At 42.5% G+C, this 22,500-nt stretch overlaps 1 protein-coding gene across 3 annotated transcripts in view; it reads left to right on the forward strand.

The window, feature by feature from the left end:
- ODR4 (odr-4 GPCR localization factor homolog) overlaps positions 1–21,279 on the forward strand; it is a 33,372-nt gene extending 12,093 nt beyond the window's left edge. For 2 of the 3 annotated variants that reach the window (XR_009246131.1, XR_009246132.1), the window contains exons 9-15: positions 638–706; positions 3,300–3,428; positions 3,903–3,992; positions 6,192–6,377; positions 17,974–18,084; positions 19,293–19,361; positions 20,709–21,279. Coding sequence is in view for 1 of the 3 variants with exons in the window: in XM_058668955.1 (XP_058524938.1) it covers positions 638–706; positions 3,300–3,428; positions 3,903–3,999; positions 6,192–6,377; positions 17,974–18,084; positions 19,293–19,360 (660 nt within the window). In the remaining 2 variants the exon portion in view is untranslated. Of the gene's footprint in view, positions 1–637; positions 707–3,299; positions 3,429–3,902; positions 4,000–6,191; positions 6,378–17,973; positions 18,085–19,292; positions 19,362–20,708 lie in introns of all 3 variants that reach the window. The other variant, XM_058668955.1, reaches the window with a different exon arrangement.
- The last annotated feature ends 1,221 nt before the right edge of the window (positions 21,280–22,500 follow it).

Below are 22,500 nucleotides of genomic sequence, written 5' to 3' on the forward strand. Positions count from 1 at the left end.
AGATTTCACTGACTTAGCGTTCCTAAAGTCTTTAAAGAGCAAATGTTTTTCTCCGAAAAGAAAAGATTTAATTCTGGGAGAAGATTTTGTTCTGATTTAACTGGGGTGCTGCAACTTGAAGTAAGGATGTCACGTTGTCTGTGAATGCCAGCTCATCCCCGTGCTGTGTGCTGCTAACTTAAGTCAGCGGTTACCGCTGTGCTTGCGCAGCGGCTGTCCAGCAGGAGTGGCAGCCGAAGCTTCCAGGGCGGCCTCAGGTCGGGAGCAGGGCTGGAGTGGGCTTAGGCTTCCACTGCGGCCTCGGGCCGGGAGCAGGACAGGGGCTGGGGTTAGAATCCCCCTAGGATGAAGCAGTGCGTATTTCAGACCTTCCAGGCTGTGTGGGCTCTGCTCTGGCAGCAGGAAAGCCAGCAGAGACGACAGGGTTAAGAGTTCCAGTGTGGTGTGGGTTTGGTCCACCAAGGACATACAGGTTGTTAACAGCATACACTTGTAAAGTAAGAGATCCATGTAAAAGACTAAACCAAAGTAAGTTGTGGCTTATTTTTCTATTAGTTTATTCAGTATATGTAGGGTTGTTTCTAAACTGTCTTTTAAATTATAACAGCCTTGTTTTTTAACTTTTGTGTTTCTTCAGAAAAAGTCACCCAGAGGAAATGCTCCGGGATCTGGCCATTCTTTTGATGTCAGAGTGCTAACACAGTTGGTAAATATTTGAAGATGGCATTTTTAAAATATAGTGTTTCTTCGAATAACCACAAAGAAATTGTTTCTTTTTTCTGCTTGCAATTAGAGACTAAAATGTTTTAGAGGTACAAGAGACTGTACCATCCCCAGTTACTAGAAAATTATTTCCAAGAAAATCTAAGGAAAGCTTTTTGTATCTTTTACCTCATGTCTATTAAAATTTTAATAACAAGTGAATAGCAGTTCTTTTTCTTCCTGAAGATTTATTTATTTTTATTGGAAAGACAGATTTGTAGAGAGAAGGAGAAACAGAGAAAGGTCTTTTGACACGGATTCACGTCCCCAAGCAGCCACAGCGGCTGGAACTGAGCCGATCCGAAGCCAGGAGCCAGGAGCCGGGAGCTCAGCCCAAGTCTCCCATGTGGGTGGCAGCCACCCTGTGACTGAGTCCTCACTGCTGACTGCCAGGCTAGAATTGCAAGTGGCGCCGGGACTCAAACCCAGGCACCAAGTGTGGGGTATGAGCATCCCAGTAGTGTCCTAACTGCCACATGCCTGCAACCCCTGCCTCCCCCTGTACTTCATTCAATTTTCTCATGAGTTTATTCTTACTATGTACTGTAAATGTTAGATATTGTAAATCATATAGTCGTTGTTTCTGTAGTCAAGGCTGGTGGAGCGTGTGAGAGAATACCCACTCTGTTGCTTGTCAGTGATCTGCACTGTGTCCTGGGTGAGCCTTGTCGCCTTGCTGCTTGCGCTGATGACACACACTTGTAGTGGATCTGGGCCTCACCGCTGTTTGAACTGTGACGCGTTTTTACCAGCAAGTCCTTGATATTCAGAAAAAAGAAATACTAGCCCTGGAGACTTGCCTCAGGCGCTGACTGTTGGTGCTGTCAGCAGTAGCCTATTCAAATCCTCTCTGTGTTTCTTCCTGTGTGTGGGATTTGCTTTTTATTCTTCAGAACTTACTCTATTATAAGTTGACTTACTCCACATGTTCTTAAATTATTTTCTTACCATGTCCTGTTTTGTGTATTGTTTAATGTGTATTTTTTAATCACCATAATTAAACTGTTATAGTTTGTTTCCATTGTGACTGTACATCAGTTATTTGAAGAATTATTTATTTACTTAAAAGGCAGTTAAAGAGACAGAACAGATCTTCTATCCACTGTGCACTCCGCAAATGTCTGGAACAGTCAGGCTGAGGCCATTCTGCACCCAGGAGCCTGGAATTGCATCTGGGTCTTCCACATGGATAGCAGGGTCCAAGCACTTGAGCCATCTTCAGCTACTTTCACAGGCACATTAACAAGGCACTGGGTTGGACAGGGAGCAGCTGGAACTCCACCCTGCACTCCCGGGGGGTGCCATTAACCCCTTGCATCCCAGTGTCAGCCTCTCCAGTGGTACATGAACGTTTCTGTATCCTCTGTTTGGCACTCAGAAGGATGATAAGCTTAAACATTTAGTCTATAGTGCCTGAACACCAAGCAGGCACTAACGTTTCGTCGCCCGAAGGAGGTGAAATGTGAGCTGACAAGTGGCTGCTTCTAGTCACTGGCATGTTTCCACAGTTCCTTGTTGACTTTGAGATGAGTGCATGAGCGTTGTGAGTTGGATGTGTGTAAATAAGTGTGAGTGTACGCTTGTGTTCCCCAAATACTACCTTGTATTCCAGTTCTTTGGGGGCGTATCTTCTTACAAGGAGACTTTAAAAGCTCATGGACAGTGGAATTAAAAGGTGATGATTTTAGTATAAAAACTTTTGAAATCCATGTATGCAGGGATCTTCAGAAGGTTTGTGGAACGTCTGTGTCATGAAAACGCTGGCTCTCAGTTCCTGAGATGCCCACCTGAGCTGTTAGGGTTACTTTCTTCCTCATTTCTCTTCATTGAACTTGCTACCATGCTGACTACGCAAAAAAAAAAAAAATGCTGTGCAGGGATTTCAAGATGATTTTGTACTAAGATAAGATTATCTTTTGATTTCATTTTCCATTAACTTTTTAAAGTGCTCTCATTCATCTAGATAGTACTTATCTGACTAATCTTCAAATGATGTATTTTTAGTTATGAATAGACATCAGTGTTTAGATATTTATGTTAGTAACAAAAATTTAGAATTAGCCATGTTTGATTTTTTAGTCTGCATCCAGTGACTGGCATTGTGACGTGATGCGTTAAGCTGTCTCCTGTAGCTCTGGTATCCCACCTAGGTGCCGGTTCCGGCTGCTCTAGTTAGGTCTGGTGCCCTGCTAATGTGCTGGAAAGGCAGCAGGGAATGATCCAGATGCTGTGGCTGACCTGGAAGAAGCTCCTGGCTTCTGCCTGGCCCAGCTCTGGCCGTCAAGGCCACTTGGGAAGTAAACAGATGGACTCTGCCTTTGAAATGGATAGAACAAACCCAGAGTATAACAATAGTAAGAAGAATAGTAAATGTATGACTTATAACGAACTGTTTGGAAGCATTTGAATAGTTTATGGAGGATATTTCAAATACTGGGCTTCGTCGTAATTCTTGTCCAGAGCTGGCTCATCTGGTGTTTGGGTGTCTCCTACAGTCAGTTGTTGGCTGTTGGCACTGAAGCAGTGTTGTCTTTCAGCTCTTGAGTCCTGACCACAGATCCACAGCCACAGTCCAGATCTGCAGTGGCTCCGTGAACCTGAAGGGGGCGGTGAGGTGCAGAGCTTTCCTTCACAGCAGTAAACCCAAGGTTAAGGATGCTGTGCAGGTACGAAAGAGCACAACTGGTCTTGGGAATGAGGGCCTAGCCTAGGTGCTCCTCAACCGGGACGTGCCGACACATTTGTAATCACTTCTTTTGCAAAAATTTAAATTTTTTAAATAATGAAAATATTCACAGGAACTTATTAGGGTAGTATTCTGTAATCTTTGTAATACATAGATTTCAAAATGATGATTGACGTTTTTATCATACATTTCCTATTATGGAAAAAAACATTACTTGTTTAAATGTGAAATTTTATTCGTTTGCTTGGTTTTAATTTAGTAGTAGACAATGTTTGGGCAAACTTGTCAGAAAAATCACCTGAGTGATTAAGCACAGTGAATGCAATACCAGTTATTTGGTGGCCACAATCACATTATATTGGAACACACATTTGTCTTTTTGGCAACTAAGTACTATAAATCTGAAGTGTTTTATTTATTCTTGTGTTTTATGATTGTTTCTATTTTTCCCCAGGCAGTGAAGAGAGATATTTTGAACACAGTTGTTGATCGTTGTGAAATACTATTTGAGGATCTGCTTTTGAATGAAATTCCAGGAAAAAAAGTTATGAGTATAACAGAAGTACTTGTCTTTGCATGATGATACAGTAATTGGGTTTCAAGATATAATGGCTCTGTCATATTTTCTAGTTCCGTACCTCTTTTTTAAAACAAGATTATCCTTTGCTTTTATTATTGAGTCAAAATTTTCAGTTGCTTACCAGCCCTAAAATTGTTGAAACAACAGATTATTGCAAATCTCTTAACATTTAATAATTCCAGGAAGGATTTTTAAAATATTAATTCTGAATGAATTTCCACTGAGAATTAGTAAATTGTGATGACAATTTAAAGAAAATGTGGTAGTATCTATCAACTTTTTTAAAAAAAAATTTAACCATAAAGCAGTTATTTATTAGTGGGAGCCATTTTATAATAGATCTGTGTAAGCCATAACGGTTTATATACCTCTCGGCTGTCACTGTAGCAGAGTTCATTAGATTTTAAAAAGGCAAAGTCATCAGTTCTTATCCTTTAATACACTATTCCATCTTTTTGGGAGCATAATTTATGCCATATGAGAAATTTGTATTGAAAATATTGTGGTTTTTACCTGAAAAGAAAATTACAATAATGACTGCTTTTGAAACTGCACCCCCTTAATTCACCAGTAACCCTAAGGTATGACTTGGCCTTAGCATGTGTGTCCGACCTTTGTCACTTACTGCAAGCCAGTCGGTCCTGCCTCACTTGGGAGGTTGACGTCACTGGGTGTGAAATCTCTTACCTGCTGCTCGCTGCTTCCCAGTCCACTTCCCACTCCTCCCGAGACGTACATTTGTGATCCTCTTTGCGTGGGTTGGCTCTGGGCACCACTGCGCCGTGCAGATGTCAGCCCTGTTACCGCCCACTCTTACCGAGTGGGAACCAGGATTCTCATTTTAGCTAACAGAAACGCAATTCCTGCCACATTAGCTTAGATTGAAAATTCTTTTCTCTGGAATATTTTAGAAATTCCCTGTTAGGAAGTCCATAGAATACTATTTGAGATGTGTTTTTCCAAAAAGATCCTCCTCTCAATTTTTAACTTCAAGTAGGAAATTGGATTGTTTTGAATACTAAATAGCTAATTTAATTTTTTAATTTGAGAATATTAAGTTCTACTGTTTTTTCAATGAATATTTGAAATCTGTAACAACCAGTTCTTTAATATTTGGTTTCGTATCATGTTGTCCTTTCGTATATAAACTGAGTTGATTTTGTTTGAAACGGCTTTAAATTTTTTTATGCCAATTCTACATGCATTATAGAACTGTATCTGTTGCAAGTGACTGGCTCAGAATATTAGTTTGAGTCTGAACAATTTGTGTACTGTAGTACAAGTTGTAGTAACGTAATTCTGCAGCCAGGAGGCAGGCTGGTCAGGGAGTGAAGTTAATCTCCTTGTCTCATATGCAGAGCAGAGAACAGGATGGAAGGGAAGCTGTGTCAGTGAGCTGTGTGTGTCATGGCCATTTCTGCCAGTGTTTGTAAACACAGGAAGCTACAGTAGGTTCTTGGCAAATGAAAACAAACTCTATTTTCTTAATCTTTGTATTGGTGGCTTTCCAATGTTGCCTGTTGCTAACACAGGTCTCAGAGTATGTGTCTGTGGCTGCCCAGGAGTTTCAGCTCTGAGTTAAGCGGTGTTGATGTGAACTAGTGTGCTGTGTGTCCAGTTCCTAAGTATTCACAGAATGAAGCCTACTGGTTATTTAGATTTAGATCCTTTTTGCTAAAGTGACTTAGAACTTGATTTTGAGGAGATATTATAAATATACAAGAGAAAAGTAAACAAAATAATGATGGAGCAGAAGTCAGCACTGAGCCTTGACACAAATGTTCCTTTCCTGGTGCCGGCCAGCCGCTCACTGACCTCTAGACCTTGTTCAAGAAGGGAAGAGTTGGCTGTAAAAGCCACAGTACTCAGAAAGTTAAACAAGAAGGGCAGCGCTGTCTAGAACAGGAGCAGAATTCTCTGTCGAGTTCTGTGTGGCAGGACAGTGCGTCGCTCTCTGAAGTCAGGGATTCTCAGTTCTGTGAGACTCGCCTCTGGGTGTCCTGCAAAGGCTGTGGAGTTTGGGTGCAGCAGCATTGTGCCACGCCAGTCAGCACATGTCCTAAGCTTCATTTCAATGAGACTTTCATCCACTTCTAAACTGTGTATTCACTGATGCTAGTGACAAACCTGTCTAAATGTCAGTAATTTTCCCTTTCTTTTTAGGTTCTGAAAAAGAATTCCACATCCTCCCTCACCGAGTTTTTGTCCCAATTCCTGGGTGTGCTGTCATGCTCTGTGATTATAAATTTGGTGATGAGCCAGCTGAGGAAATCAGGGACCACTTTATGGAGATGCTAGATCATACGATTAAAGCAGAAGATTTGGAAATTGCAGAAGAACCAAATACAGGTAATTATATCATGTTATTTTAAAACCTTATTAGGTCTGATTTAAATACTGTCACTTTAGATTTCCTTTAACTAATTCTGTTTGACACTTCAAAATGTTAATTGAGGCATTTAGAAACGTACCCAGTTAATCTATATAGGTAAATAGTGCTTTACCATGAAGTTGTACCAAAACTTAAGATACTTCAGGGTTTTTTCCAGCCTTAAAGATCTTCATAAAACAAGCTCCTGCGTAAGTAGGTAGAAGTATGCTCGTATGTCTTTAAGGTTAAGGGTCGAGCTGTCAGACACTGTTTACCAGGTAGCTTCCTCCTTGCTTGCCTTTCTATTCATGACTTTGACGTGTAATTGGGACACTAAGCTAAAACTGAGCAGTTCCAAACTTAGATCAAGATTTTTTTTTTTTTTTGGAAAGTCAGATTTACAGAGGGAAGAGACAGAAAGATTTTCCATCTGCTGGTTCACTCCCCAAGTGGCCGCAATGGCCAGAGCTAAGCTGATCCAAAGCTAGAAACTAGGAACCAGGAGCTTCTTCCAGTTCTCCCACATGGGTGCAGGGACCCAAGTCTTTGGGCCGCCCTCAGCCGCTTTCCCGGGCCACGAACAGAGAGTTGGATGGGAAGTGGAGCAGCCAGGAGACGAACTGGTGCCCCCATATGGGATCCTGGTGCGTGCAAGGCGAGGATTTTAGTCACTAGGCTACTGTGCCTGATTGTTTGCAGACTATAGATTTGTGCTCCATCTAACCGAGTAACACATTCTTTTCCCCTGGCCATCACTTCATTTGGAGAACTGTGTTTTGTTTTTATTATTTTGAGAGCATGATCTGAAAACATAGTATAAATGTCTAGGCAGTAATAATCTGAAAACATTTAGGAGGTGTGATAGAATAATTTGGGAGCAGGCATTTAGAAGCTTGTGTCTTGGTGGTAGGGGCTTGGGTTGGATCCTGGCTCTGGCTCCTGGGTCCACCTAGGGAGCAGCGGGACAGCTCCTCGACTCAGGCCGAGTGTCAGAGGACTGACACTCAGAGGTGCTGGCCGAGTGTCAGAGGACTGGCTTCAGCTTGGCCCAGCCTCGATGGTCGGGGCACGTGGGAAGTAAACCATTGAATGGCAGTCCTTTCTATCTTCTCCCTCACATAAACTAAAAGCAATTATTTGTAAATGTGTACACATGGTAAGTGCAGGTGTTTATCATTCTTGAAACTTTCAGCGGAATGTTTAGGTTACTTTTTAATATGCATTAATGTTAGTAAAATGTGAGTGTAGCAACTTTAGGTCCTTTTTCTAATTTCTCATTTTTCTTTGCATAACCAGTCCTTCCCCCACAGGAGGAGTAGTTGTGATTCAGAGTGAACTTGTGATTAGGTTGTTAAAGAAATATTGGATAATTTCAGATCTGTCAGTAAAACTTGAGTTAGTTGGAAACCATCAATTTGAGGTTTTGGCATGTTCGGTTAGTATTGATTATGATGTAAAATAATAAGTTTGCTTTAAAGGAAGAAAACAACTATGCTTTAATCTTTGAAAACTAGTATTTTTAAAGGTAGCATTGTGTTTGTTTCTTAGCAGGTGGACGTATCTGCAGGTAAGAGGTCTGCTGCTCCTCCAGGTCATTCATTGCTTTGTCTCTGCCAACCAAACTTCCACAATGAGGGCATCTGTGTTATTAGGGCCTGGCAGTAGTTATGAACTTGGTAAGATTGGCGGAACTGCTAGTGCAGCCGTCTCTTCGTGGTGATACAATCTGTGTCCTTAGCAGATGGGCGTCAGGTCAGGTCCTTCCTTGTCCCAGGCTGGGCCACCTCCCTGTCAGCTCTGTGCTGTTCAGGTAAAAGGAACAATGAGGTCTGGCCTTTTTCCCTCCCGAAGGCCATGCTGTAAGGTTCAGGATAGCTGTTACTTTGTAAGTATTTCAAAATTATTTATAGGGCTGGATATGTGTGTGATTCTACAGGCGCCCATGGGGAAAGCCAGAGGAGGCTCCAGCTCCCGTTGTAGATCAGATGAGCTTGGCTCTGGCTGCTGTAGACACTGTGGGAGTGAGCTGGCGGATGGAAAGGCGGATGGAAAGCCTCTCTGTCTCCCCTTCACTCTGCAAAAACAAAAATAAATAAATAAACAAAGCTTTAAAAGGCATTTTTGGATAGAGAAATTATTAATTCGAAAGACAAATGTACAGAAAACTAATTTCCATCTGTTGGTGCCCTGGTCAGAAGGGCCCATAATGCCAGAAGGAAGCAGAGCCAAATGGGGAGCCAGAACCTCCATCCCCCCCCCCCGTGGGTGAGAGAGGAGCCGGAACCTCCATCCCCCCCCCCCGTGGGTGAGAGAGAAGCCGGAACCTCCATCCCCCCCCCGTGGGTGAGAGAGGAGCTGGAACCTCCATCCAGGCCCCCCCCCCCCCCGTGGGTGAGAGAGGAGCCGGAACCTCCATCCCCCCGCCGTGGGTGAGAGAGGAGCCGGAACCTCCATCCAGGCCCCCTGTGGGTGAGAGAGGAGCCGGAACCTCCATCCAGGCCCCCCGTGGGTGAGAGAGGAGCCGGAACCTCCATCCAGGCCCCCCCCCCCCGTGGGTGAGAGAGGAGCCGGAACCTCCATCCAGGCCTCCCGTGGGTGAGGGAGGAGCCGGAACCTCCATCCCCCCCCCGTGGGTGAGAGAGGAGCCGGAACCTCCATCCAGGCCCCCCCCCCACCCCGTGGGTGAGAGAGGAGCCGGAACCTCCATCCCCCCCCCGTGGGTGAGAGAGGAGCCGGAACCTCCATCCAGGCCTCCCGTGGGTGAGAGAGGAGCCGGAACCTCCATCCAGGCCCCCCCCCCCCGTGGGTGAGAGAGGAGCCGGAACCTCCATCCAGGCCTCCCGTGGGTGAGGGAGGAGCCGGAACTTCCATCCAGGCCCCCAGGTAGGTGACCATCATGCCGTCTCCCGAAGTCTGCAAGAGCTCAGAGCTGGAGTTAAGAATCAGAGGCGGGTGTGGAAACCTTGCAGTCTGTTGTAGGCATCTTCATGCAGGTTAAGATGGGATCTGTATCTTTGAGAGAGTGTGCTTACTTAGGAAAAAGTGAGAACTACCCTAAAGTAGTTTGTTTGACTTACTCTAGTATGACTTAGTCTGTAGTCTAGACTAGACTTGGTGTGGACATGTATGTGTCTCAACATTTGGGAGACTGAGAAATGTGTCAAGCATCGCAGTGTACAGTCTGTCCTTGTGACCTGATGGATCCTCCTGATGCCAAGGAGACACTAGCCATGACGTCTGCGAGACATGGGGCTGTCACTGGCTTCCTGTTGAACTGTTTATTTGACTGTTTGTTGTTGAAGCTGTTTGTTTCATAGATAAGTGTATACTCTGAAGAAGCAGTAACAGCAAAAAAGTCTATTAAGTACGTAAATGAGCAGTCTTTATTATCACCATCAAATATCATGCACTCTACATAATTGTGTAAACTGTCCTTTCATATCAGTGGCCATGGAGCAGTTCTGCTTATCCCAGCAGTACCTTCATCGATGTGAGAATACATTGTACTGTGATGTTAGGATGTTATACTGTCACTAGGCAATAGCAGTGTGTTAGCTCCTTGGCTGTGTGAGAAGCCCACTGTCATCTCTATGGTCCAGGACTGAACATGGCAGCACATGACTGTTTTGTAATTATGATGATATGTGCTAAGTACTAGCTTACACACTTTACAAATCCTAAGTCATTTAATCCTTCTAAGAGTCCTCTGATGTAGACTGTATTATAAATCCTGTTTTGAGATGAGAGAATTAAGCCTCAAAATGATGAAGCAGCATTTCCAGGGTTGCCTTGCTGGAGATGTAGAACTGAAGTTTGAACTTAGGGAGATTCCAGAATCGTCTCTGTTCCCTTCCTGGCAGTCCTGTCTCCCAGCCTTTCTGTGGGAGCTGTCCACAGCTGAGTGTGATTGTTCTGCGTGATGTAGATACCTCACTCCAGCTTGTGAGATGTTTGTTTCCATGTAGAATGGGGTCACGCTATCCCTCTGTCCTGCTTATGTCTCTGGTTTCTCACATGGCGCTAGAATTGCAGATCTCATATTGTTGTCATACTTTTCAACTTCTTCATAACGTTTGTAATGCGTGTCATTTCTACACTAAGAATGAGTAAGGGTGGTACTACGCAGGATGTACCCCATTCATAAATTAGTTTAAAATCAAATAAAAATCTGGGAGAGAACTAAAGAATGCCATGTACTTTAAGTATTGTTTTAACTCATTGTTTAGTGTCACTTATTTTTAAACATAAGATCATGTCAACTAGGTTTTATTTTACCCAGTTTTTTTCTTAAGTTATGCTTTAAAAGGCAGGCAATAACAATGATTAACCTCAGCTGATAATGAAGGCTAAAATCCTTTGTTAACACTCCTAAAGCACTCTTTAGACATTCACAGAGCTTCCCTCACTGCAGTGTGTGCCTACAGAGGTGACCAAGGTGGCCTTGTATGACAGTGTTCTGTGAAGAAAGCAGAAACCTGCCAAGTTCAAACTCCTCTGAGGGCTTTCTGTGTGCATTTCTGCAAGCATTTACTGATTTTCCCTTAAGATTGGTGGGAGAGGGGAGCAGGCCCTGCCACAGTGGCTCAGTGGCTAAATCCCCAACCTGTAAGCAACAAGAGCCCATATGGATGCTGACTCATGTTCCAGCTGTTCCACTTCCCATCCAGCTCCCTGTTAATGGCTTGGAAAAGCAATGGAGGATGGCCCAAAGCCCTGGGATCCTGCGTCTACGTGGGAGACCCAGAAGAATCTCATGGCTCCTGGCTTTGGATTGGTTCAGCTACAGCCATTTGGGGAGTGAGCCAGTGGATGGAAGATCTTTCTCTCTGTCTCCTCTCGGTAAAATCTGCTCTTCCTTTCCAATAAAAATAAATAAATTTTTTTAAAGATTGATTTATTTTTATTACAAAGTCAGATATACAGAGAGGAGGAGAGACAGAGAGGAAAATCTTCTGTCTGATGATTCACTCCCCAAGTGAGCGCAATGACCGGTGCTGCAGCAATCCGAAGCCGGGAACCTGGAACCTCTTCCAGGTCTCCCACGCGGGTGCAGTGTCCCAAAGCCTTGGGCCATCCTCGACTGCTTTCCCAGGCCACAGGCAGGGAGCTGGATGGGAAGTGGAGCCGCCGGGATTGGAACCGGCGCCCATATGGGATCCTGGGGCGTTCAAGGTGAGGACTTTAGCCGCTAGGCCACTGTGCCGGGCCCAAAAATAAATAAATCTTTAAAAGTAAATTCAAGAGGAAGGACCTCACTTGGTTGCTCACTGTTGTGTTTCTAGCATTTGCGCACATCATAACTACACAGTGTGTTGACGAGACCAGTTACTGGTTTCATTCAATTGGAGTCTAAAAATAATAAAAGGTTAGTCCTGTCTTCAAGGAGCTAAATAGAATTTTTTAAAGAGGTGAACTAATTAATTAATTTGAAAGGCAGAATTACAAAGAGAATGGAATAAACAGATCCTCTATCTGGTGATTCATGTGCCAGATGATGGCAGTGGTCAGGGCTGAGCCAGGTGTAAGCTGGGCCGCCCATGTGGGGAGAAAGGGCCCAAGAACCGGGGCATCTTCTGCTGTTTTCTCAGGCTTAGCAGGAAGCTGGATTGAAAGTGGAGCTGCTGGGACTCAACCAGTGCCCATGTAGGATACTGATGTCGTAGCTGGTGGCTTAATTCACTGTGCCACAATGCCATTCCCCGAATAGAATTCTTGCAAGATCAGTGTAGATACTAACTTGTCATCAACTTTTATAAGCCTGGACTTGGACAACTAGTCAGCTAAACTTTCTTGTAGGTTCCTGTTCTGTGCTGCTGTTTTATGTTACTTTGCATCCTTGTAATTACCTAAATCAATAACTGCATCTTTAAAGTGAGTGTGTAGAATATTTATTTTTCTGGGCTCTATATATAAGACATGATAGATGTTCATAAGTATTCATTACTGTTGAGGTACAGTGAATAAGAGTTTTCTAAGAAACCATAACATCTTTTTTCATGGTCAAAAGATTATAGGCCCATGTGTAACAGGCTGCAATATTTTTAGGATTTGCTTAGTGCAGTGTTGTGATTATGATCAGAATTTTTAAAAGATCTAACAGGACTCCATGACTAAGCAGTTTAGAACATTTTATGAGGCACTGAACATTTAAAAAGTTGAACATGCATAGCACTGATTGTTGCCTCAGGAAATATTCGTTGTAATTTACAACATTTGGAGTTATCTGTTTATCTGATATTTATTAAACATTTACTTCAGTACCATGTGCTAGATGCACATCCATTAACTGGACTCCTTTATTCAAAATGTCCATAGTCTGATTTGGAAAATAGTAGCTGCAGGTTTCCTAGGAATTTCAGCAAGTTAGTGATTGGAATTTTAGAGTCTCCAAATGACTTGGTTAATAATTCAGTCAGAAAAAGCTTTGATTTTAAGTATTTGCAGTAACCTAACATCTGCAATAACTTTTGGCATTAGTATTTGGGAATTTTAGTAGACTGTTTGCCTTTTTATTTCTTTGTTATTACTCCCTTCATGTTCCATGGACAGTCACTGGACGCATATTCCCATTTGCTAAGCTGGTGCTGTGTGATCTGCAGTGTCTGGGGCAGTGTATGGTCCAGCAGCTGAGCTGCCCAGTAGGACCTGTGCATCTCCTGTTGGAGGGCCTGCGTTTGAGTCAGCTGCCTCCCTCTCTGCTCTCCTCCAGTTGTGCACCATGGGAGTTGTCTGTGTCAGCCCAGATGGGAAGCTCTGAGTTCCTCACGCTTGACTTCGGCCTGGCCCAGCCCTGGCAGTTGTGAGCATGTTGGGAGTGAACCAGTGGATGGGACTCAGGTGGGGACCCAGGTGTCAACCACTAGGTTAGCCACCCACTCTCCAGGAAATGCACTTTTTAAACAGGAAGAGATAAGTAAGTAGAGGGTGATGTGAACATTTTATTAGGATTTTAAATACTGAATCTTCTGCATAATAATGAAAAAAGCATTGACGTGTAAAAGGTAGTATGTGTAGGTTTTCCTAAATATTTAAAATTTGGATTCCCATGTAAAATGTATCATGAAAAGTATGTTCATATATTCAAATGCCAACTTGAAATCACTTACATAATTGGGCCCTCATTACAAATGTCTGGATTTTTTTTTCAATATTTGACATAATTTGCTGAAATATTGTTTAATTATGTATGTCTTGTAGTTGCCAAATAGTTGCTATGTTTAAAGTGCATGTTTTGCCTGGTAAGTATCTTAAAATAACATACTTTTATGTGACTTAAGAGACGAAGAAATATTTGTTTGTCAAAATGAGTCATTGAAGGTGAGGGATAACGATGGGTTTAACATTTCTTAGATGTATTAGTCATCTCCTTATAGACTTCAACTTAATAATTCTGACGAGCTTTGTCCACAGTATCAGCTAAAAAGTGTGGAGGCACACCTTTGAAATGGGCAGTTTGGCTGTGCCGATTGTGTCTGGATATGGGAGCAGGTACAGGTTTTTATTGTTTGGGTGAGCATTTCCGATTCCATTGTGAAGCAGCGAGCAGGTGACAGTAGAGCTGTGTTTTCAGGCTGCATTATCGAGCGTTGTAATTACCGTTAGTCTGGAGCTGAGGGAGAGTGAGGGCAGTGAAGGGCGGAGTTCAAGTCCTGACATTTCTGAGGACTCTCCCGCCCGTCAGCAGCTGGGAAGGAGTTCTGAGCCTGTGGGCAACTTTGCTGGCATGCCGCACCACCTTTTTCTCTTCTATTTGTAGTTGTTAAAGAGCTCTCCTACAAGATTAGTTTAGAATTTGTTGAGTTTAAAATTACTTGCTTCTAAGGAATGGTTGACATCTAATTTCCTATTAAATCGTACTATTTGCATTTAAATTTACTATAGTGAAATTTTGGTGAAATGACCTAGCATCTAAAACTTGATTTAAAATACATTAAGCCCTATTACATCAAATTTGCTGTACTTTTTAAAACAAAAAATGAAACTCAGTTAACTCAGATTTACAAACTGAAGTGAAAGAAATTTGAAGCCAGTAAATCAACATAATATGGAAGTACTGTGTGCAGTTGAGCGAAGTGTGAAACAGAAATACAGAGGACCAAGTCATTGCAGAGTCAGAGTAGGTGTTGGTCACTGTGACTCCAGATCTCTGTAGAGTCAGAGTAGGTGTTGGTCACTGTGACTCCAGATCTCTGTAGAGTCAGAGTAGGTGTCTGTTGGTCACTGTGACTCCAGATCTTTGTAGAGTCAGAGTAGGTGTTGGTCACTGTGACTCCAGATCTCTGTAGAGTCAGAGTAGGTGTCTGTTGGTCACTGTGACTCCAGATCTTTGTAGAGTCAGAGTAGGTGTCTGTTGGTCACTGTGACTCCAGATCTTTGTAGAGTCAGAGTAGGTGTCTGTTGGTCACTTTGACTCCAGATCTCTGTAGAGTCAGAGTAGGTGTTGGTCACTGTGACTCCAGATCTCTGTAGAGTCAGAGTAGGTGTTGGTCATTGTGATTCCAGATCTTTGTAGAGTCAGAGTAGGTGTCTGTTGGTCACTTTGACTCCAGATCTTTGTAGAGTCAGAGTAGGTGTCTGTTGGTCACTGACTGGTTGATATGATGGCAGGAAACAAAAGAGGGTTTTTTGTTTGCTTGTTTTTAGAAGACTTTGATTATTTTTTTTTATTTTTTTTATTTTTTATTTTATTTTTTTTATTTATTTTATTTTTTTTTTTATTATTTAACTTCATTAATTACATTGTATTATGTGACACAGTTACATAGATACTTGGGTTCTCCCACCCCTCCCCAAACCCTCCCACCATGGTGGATTCCTCCACCTTGTTGCATAACCACAGCTCAAGTTCAGTTGAGATTCCCCCATTGCAAGCATACACCAAACATAGAGTCCAGCATCTTATTGTCCAGTCAAGTTCAACGTTAGAAGACTTTGATTATATACTTGAGGAAGGGAAAAGAGTGTGGTGACACCCTTGATCTAATGAAGTATTTCTGAAAATCCCAGTAAACTTCTCTTTGTGGTAAAACCAAAAAAGTGGGTAGTATTTTAAAATCCATTTTGTTGTCACAGTTTATTCACACTGCAGATTTAGAAGCACAGGGGGGTCCCCCACCTATTCCTTCCCTGTCTCCCCTTGCCCCTTATCCAGCCACTTTACAGCAGCAGGTGTAGCGTTCCAGTATGTAAAGATGATCGTGACATGGCAAGTACAGGAAAAAGAAGCAGCAGAAGTGGTCATTGTATTGTTGATTGTTTAGGACTGTAGACACAGGCTTCCACAAGCGCTTCGACAGGCTTAGTTGTCATCCTGACAAGTCTGTGTTGGGCTGCCAAGATGTCTGTGAGGGAACTTTACATGCAAACACTAGGCTGTCTTACTGGTACAGAGTGAACAATGTCACCTGTTCTGCAGCACTGACTTAGGGCGACGGTGATGCTCCCTCTCCTCCCACCCTCCTGCCTGGGCCCCCCACCCGCCCTTCTCCCTCCTCTCTCTCGTTCTGTCTGGTTTGGGCGGTGATGTATTTTCAGTTCAGTTCACAATCACAGGCTCAACACTGCATTAGGTAAAGAATTCAACAACAACTAGCAAGAAGGAAAAACCTCCTGTTACCCCAGAGAATGGGCAGAAGCTGTAAGCAATAACCGAATCTCAAAATGTCAGTTTCATTCTTATAGATTATGTTTATTTTATCCTCTGTGCAATTGTTACCAGCAATCAAGGAAATCCGATCTTGAGATTGGCTAATTGCACTAAACATAACGATTTCCAGTTGTCTCTGTTTCATTCTTTTCAATGGCTGAGTAACTGCCTTAGTATGCATCGTTTTCTTTATCCATTCACCCACTGATGAACATCTGGGTTGATTCCATCTCTTAGCTGATAGAAACTGAGCTGCAATAAATATGTGGACATAAGCTGTCGGTCTTTTTTTTTAATTGGAAAGTCAGATTCACAAAGAGAGAGAGGAAAGATCTCCCATCTGCTGCAGATTCACTCCCCAAATGGCCTCAACAGCTGGAACTGAGCCAGTCTGAAGCCAGGAGCCAGGAGCTTCTTCCGGATCTCCCATGTGGGTTCAGGGTCTCTAGGCCTTGGGCCGTCCTTGACTGATTTCCCAGGCCACAAGCAGGGAGCTGGAAAGGAAGTGGAGTAGTCGGGATTTAGAACTGGCGCCCAGGGCGGATGCAAGACTTTTAGCTACTAGGCTTTTGTGCCAGTCCCTACACTGTCAGTCTTATCCTCCTCTTGTTGCAAAAAGAAAAGGGATGTATCTGGGGCGGTGTTCAAACCTGGTTTGCTGGGGCTTGACAGAGCAGCTTGCTCTTCTTTGGGGTGGGGAGGGCTGGCTGAGGGAGGAGCTGCTGTAGCTCTGGGCATTTTCTGGGCAATCGCATTTTGTTTTTTGAGGGTTTTTTAGCACTAGAAAATAAATTGAAAAACCCATGGCCTGTGTGATCTCTAAGGATTGATCAATTCATTTTTAGTTGTTGGTAAATTACGATAAGCCAAGCTGCGTAGATTGCTGTCATTGTAGCTACAGAAGACTCAGACTCTAGTTAACCACCGTGACCGACAGGTGGACACTGCTCCTGGCAGCTTTTATGTTCTCTCTCTCTGTTGGGCTGATGTATTTCACTTGTTTGGTATCCGGAGCTCCAAGCTCAGAATTTTAGATCATATTTTGCTTATACATTTCAAATTTCAGGTTCAATCAAGAGTAAGCAGACTTTATTGTAGCTTTATTGGGCTTTTGAAAGTATCTTGTAGATTTTTAATAATGCGTTGCAGTGCAAATGCTAGCTTATGCAGAGCAAAGCATGGAGCAAGTTCAATCCTTTAACTGCAATTTGCTGAACCTTGTTTTATTGTTAATACCTAATGATTTTAATTGTTAGTTACAGCCACCAACAAGAATGCTAGATACAGGCTGATCTCAAGTGACATTTATCTTACAACAGTTTGATTTTCAGTATTTATCTTTACTGCTCTATAGTAAACAGACGTAGTCTCCCTGACTCATCAGACCACCTCTGAGGCCCTCTGTTGGAATCAGGGATAAGGCTACATGAAGTATTTTCTAAAAAGAATATTGGAAAGTCAGATATACAGAGAGGAGGAGAGACAGAGAGGAAGATCTTCTGTTCGATGATTCACTCCCCAAGTGACCACAATGGTTGGTGCTGTAGCAATGCAAAACCAGGAGCCAGGAACCTCTTCCAGGTCTCCCACGTGGGTGCAGGGTCCCAAAGCCTTGGGCCGTCCTCAACTGCTTTCCCAGGCCACAGGCAGGGAGCTGGATGGGAAGCGGGGCCGCTGGTATTAGAAACAGCACCCATATGGGATCCCGGTGCGTTCAAGGTGAGGACTTTATCCATTAGGCCACTGTGCCAGGCCCTGAAGTATTTTGAAACAATACCAGTTTGACATATTGTCCATGAGGTTAAATTCACATGATTTGATAATGAGCAGATTTGTTGTGTTGTTGAAACATGAGTAGAAGAGAGATGGTGCTTCCTGTGTTTCCTTTTTGGTGTGGTTGATGTGGGTCTTGGTGTGTTCCCTCACAGCTTGTGTGAGTCCCTCGGTGGACAGTGAAGGCTCCGTGGACAGCACAGATGAAGAGCAGCCACCACAGCCGGTGAAGAGTACAGTCATGATGAAAGTTCAGCAGAACACAGGTGTTTTACTTGTTTCATGACATTGACAAGAAAATGTTTCAGATTTCAGCTGTTTTCATTTTACTTTCTTGAAAGTGCGAGATTAAGCACAAATATTGGCTATTTGTATAAGTGGCAAGCCATGGAGATAGAAACACTAGTGAAGTACTATTATTCAAGTTCCCTCAAACGAACATCTTTAATATTTTTGTTATTTTTAGAGGACAGATATGGAGCTTGGGGATTGAACAGAGTAACAAGGAAATTGTTGTCCAGACTTGTATTCCTATAATTAGCATTGCACGAGGTTTTGAGAGGCGTGAACTTAAAGCAGTTTATGGAAAGTGAATTTAAAAATAATTATCTTAAGAATAATTTTTTATTGTATTTATGGAGAGGTCTTCACAAAATCCTTGGAAAATGCAATAATATGAAAAAAACTACTTTTCAGAAAAATTGTTTTGCGTTCAAACTTGTCTTCAGTTTCAATTTTCTGGGAGCTTTTTGAAGTACCCTTCAATATGTTTTATGGAATTCAAATTCAGATCTGGAAATTTATTCCTATAAAGTTTCTGAGAAAAGTAGCAGTACCATTTTGACTTCCCAAAGAGAACATAGACTGTGTCATTAGCATGAAGACTTGGCTAGAGGGGCCAGGAGACTTAGACGGAACTACTGCTGTTCAGCAGGTAGGCTCAAGAGCAGTCCCTTTATTTTCTTAATAAGACGTACTTATCTTTTATTGACAAGATCAGATTTATGGAGAGAAGGAAAAACAGAGAGTGTTTCCTAAATTCTTTGTGTGTTTTTTCTGAACTAATTTGGCCACTTTCTTTTTTTTAACTTGCTGTAATCAGAGGAAAAAAGGAAAGTCACCAAATGAGTGCTAAGGAATTCTTAGATTTTGTGCTTGTAGCGCCTGGGCTTCTGCAGTGCTTAGTGGCTATTCAGTGAGTTTGCGTTGTAATGGTGGAAAGTTGCTTCCCTGGAGGTGGTATTAGTAATTACAGAAACCTTTACAAGTATCTGTTAGTTTTTTCCTTAGCTATGAGTACACACATCAGAGAGAAACTTTGTCCAACATGTTCAGTCTTGTTGCATTTTGTGTGTGTGTGCGTGTGCACATGTGTATACTCATGTTGGGTTGGGTCTACAGGTTAGCCACATGTTAGAATCGAGGATCAACTTCTAATGCTGCCTGCCGTTGTCCTGTGTTTGCCTCCCTTTAGGTGTGATTGCCGCATTTGCAGTCGCAGTCTTTGCTGTGGGCGTCTCCTTTCATTACTTCAGTGATTAGGGTGAGACACAGAGCTTCGTGAACCCCTAGGGAATGCTGGCCAGTGGTTAGCCATGATAAAGATGTAGACGTCCCCCTTGGTTTTCAGACAGGAACAGCCATGTCTGCTGCCATAATGCCTATTTGGTTTGTTTTATGCCAAAATCAAGTCACCAGCTGCCTTGTTTAGTTCTGCTTTTATAGGTAAACTAGTTTTCAAAAATACATAAATAAACGAAAAATAAAGTTATGCATCCAGATGGAAATTGCATGTGACAAATCATTAATACCTATTTTTAAAAAGGCTGAAAATAAGAAGATATCCTGGATTGTGATTCTTTTGATCTGGATTATGCATTGATCAAGGCATTAAAAATAGTAATAGAACATTAGACAAAATTTCTACCAACTTGTGGGTAAGTTCATCGTCTTAGACCTTTCTAATGTGCCGCTGAGTTTTTGTATACCGTGTATTTCCTTCTGACTGGAACTAGGACTCCTTTCCAGAGAGATCTGAATCCATAGGAAATGCCATAAATCATGTGCTTTCTCAGTATAGTGTATCCTAACTTTAATCTATGACATTAGGACTTTTTCTTTCAGCTTTATATTGGACTACACACTGTAAAAGAATTAGATCCCAAGTAAGGTATACATTTGAACAGGCTCCAAGGAAGTGGATGTCTTCAAGAACTATAACACCCTCTTTCCTCCCTGACCAAGGAAACATTGATCATCCAAGTAGACTAGGGTTGCCAAGATGGCAAGTACTAGTGGCAGTGTCCCGAATGTGCTGGGCTACGGGGCTGTTACTGTGGTGCAGTGTGTTGAGCTTCTGCTCGTAACATTGGCATCCCATGTCAGAGTGCTAGGTTGAGTCCCAGCTCTACCTTCAGAGCGGCTTAATGTTAATGTACGGAAAAGGCAGTGGAAGATGGCCCCAGTACTTGGGCCCATGCTGCCTGTGTAGGAGCCCAGCATGGAGTCCATGGCTCCTTGCTTTGACTTGGCTCAGACCTAGCAGTTGTGGCCATTTGGGGAGTGAGCCAGTAGATGAAGATGTATCTTCCCTTCTCCCTCTTTCTGCCTCTGTGTGTGTACTGTTCTGCCTCTCAAATAAATATAATAAATGAGCGGATGGAAAGGTCAGCGTATCTCAAGCCAAAGCAAGGAGAGAGAACTGAAGCTGAAGTGCTGTCCTGGCCAGGACAGTTGAAGAAGTTAAGTAACACTCGGGATATAGTTTTCAACATGGGAAGCATTCCTAATTTAGGCTCAAGATTCCCTTATATTATGTGATGACGAAAAATCACCAGGTTCAAGTTGGAAGGATCTGTAAAACAAAACAAAACTGAAATCAATTTTTCAGGGTCTCGTCACCATCATGTGGAAGATGGACCCACATTGGACAAGTCTGAAGAACCAAACAGAACTCCTAGCAATGCGGAATATATTAAAATAACCATCAAGCATGGTGCCTAAAATTTTAAGCTCAACTCAAAAAACAAGTGAACTTGAAGTTAGTATCTAAAGAAATTTCCCATTGAACATCAGGGAGATACAAGAGACTACAAAATAACAGAATGTTGAGAGAAAAGAAAGAACTACAGAAGGAGTGCTTAGGGGACAGAGTGGAGGAGAGGCAATATGTGAAGAGGTGACAGAGGTTTGCATTTATTTGAAACTGAGTTCATAAGTTCAAGAAGCAAAGTATATCCCAAACACATAGTTAAATAAAATCCATTCTGAGACCAATTGCAGAACACTGCATTATAGCACAAAATTGTAGAAGCAACCAGTGGGAGAGAAAATACCATTGATAAATGCAACATAGTCACATATTCATTAGGCTTCTCAGCAATGATACCTTTTGAATTCTAGGATAAAATAATTAGCTTAAGAATTTGTGCCATACAAAACTGAAATAAATATGTTCAGGTGAAAAACATGAAACACATGTTTATCGGGGGCCTTCTTTGGAATCTACAGAATGGTGATGTTCAAGAATAAAGAGGGAAGTGGGTGGTGGATGGTTCCGATGCCATTGAGAATGCCCCTCCCACACGACAGTGGGATGGCAAGCTCCAAGTTCCTGCTAATGCGTGTGCTGCATGGCAGTAGGCAGTGACTCCAGGACTTGGCCCCACCACACGCGTGGGACGCTCAGGTGGAGTTTCTGGGTCGCAGCCTTCCAGCCCTGGCCGTTCTCAGCATTCCAGGAGGAAGTCAGTGGAAAGAAGATGAATCTCCCCCGCTCTCTCTCTTGATTTCTGTTTCTCTGCCTTTCAAATGATTGACTGATTGATAAATAAATAAATCGTTTTAGAAAAAGTAAGCCACTCCAAAAGGATGGTATGAAATTGAAAAGTTAATGGCCTGGGTGGGATCTGGTGGGGCATTCATAGCACTGCGTGGCAATGCTCACATCCTGCTCTGGGGCCCTCGGTTTGAGTCATGACTGTGCTTGCAACTCCAGCTTCTTGCCAACGTGACCCTTGGGGCAGCAGGTGATGGCCCAAGTACCATGTGTCGTGGCACCCGTGTGGGACACCTGGAGTGCACTCCAGCTCTGGGCCCAACCCTGGCTGTTGCAGGCATTCGGGGAATGTAAAAACAGGGAAGATAATCTGTCTCTCTGTTGTTTATCTCTGTCTGCTCTCAAATAAATAAAAGTTGTTTAAAAAAAACTAAGGAAGTGAAGAGTGTATATGTATGAGTTTTAATTGCGTAAAAGTCAAAAGTGTTTATAAAATAAAAGAGAGGTCTAAGGGTTCTGAGAAACTTGTGTAACTTTATAAGTCATTATATTAAATATATCTAGCCACGTTTCAATGTTAACTGCTAAAAAATTAAGGATTAATTACTCCAAGGGCAAAAACGTTTAAAATATAAAGAAGGCAGTTACAGAAAGAAATTACTTGGGGGGGGGGGTTTGATGGGAGGACTAGAAAACATTTGTAAAAGAACTCTCTAATATTACATATTAGATAACTGAATATTAACATTAATTATTCAATATCCAGAGTTAATTATGAATAGGCTGAAGTGCCCATTTAAATGGCATATTGGTCAAGTTTCATTTAAAAAATTATTTTTTGTACAGACTAAAGACTAAAAATGTAAGACATGGAAGTTGAAAGTAAAAAGATATAGCTGCATTA

Source organism: Ochotona princeps, chromosome 10 (genome assembly GCF_030435755.1).
Source record: "Ochotona princeps isolate mOchPri1 chromosome 10, mOchPri1.hap1, whole genome shotgun sequence".
NCBI lineage: Eukaryota > Metazoa > Chordata > Mammalia > Lagomorpha > Ochotonidae > Ochotona > Ochotona princeps.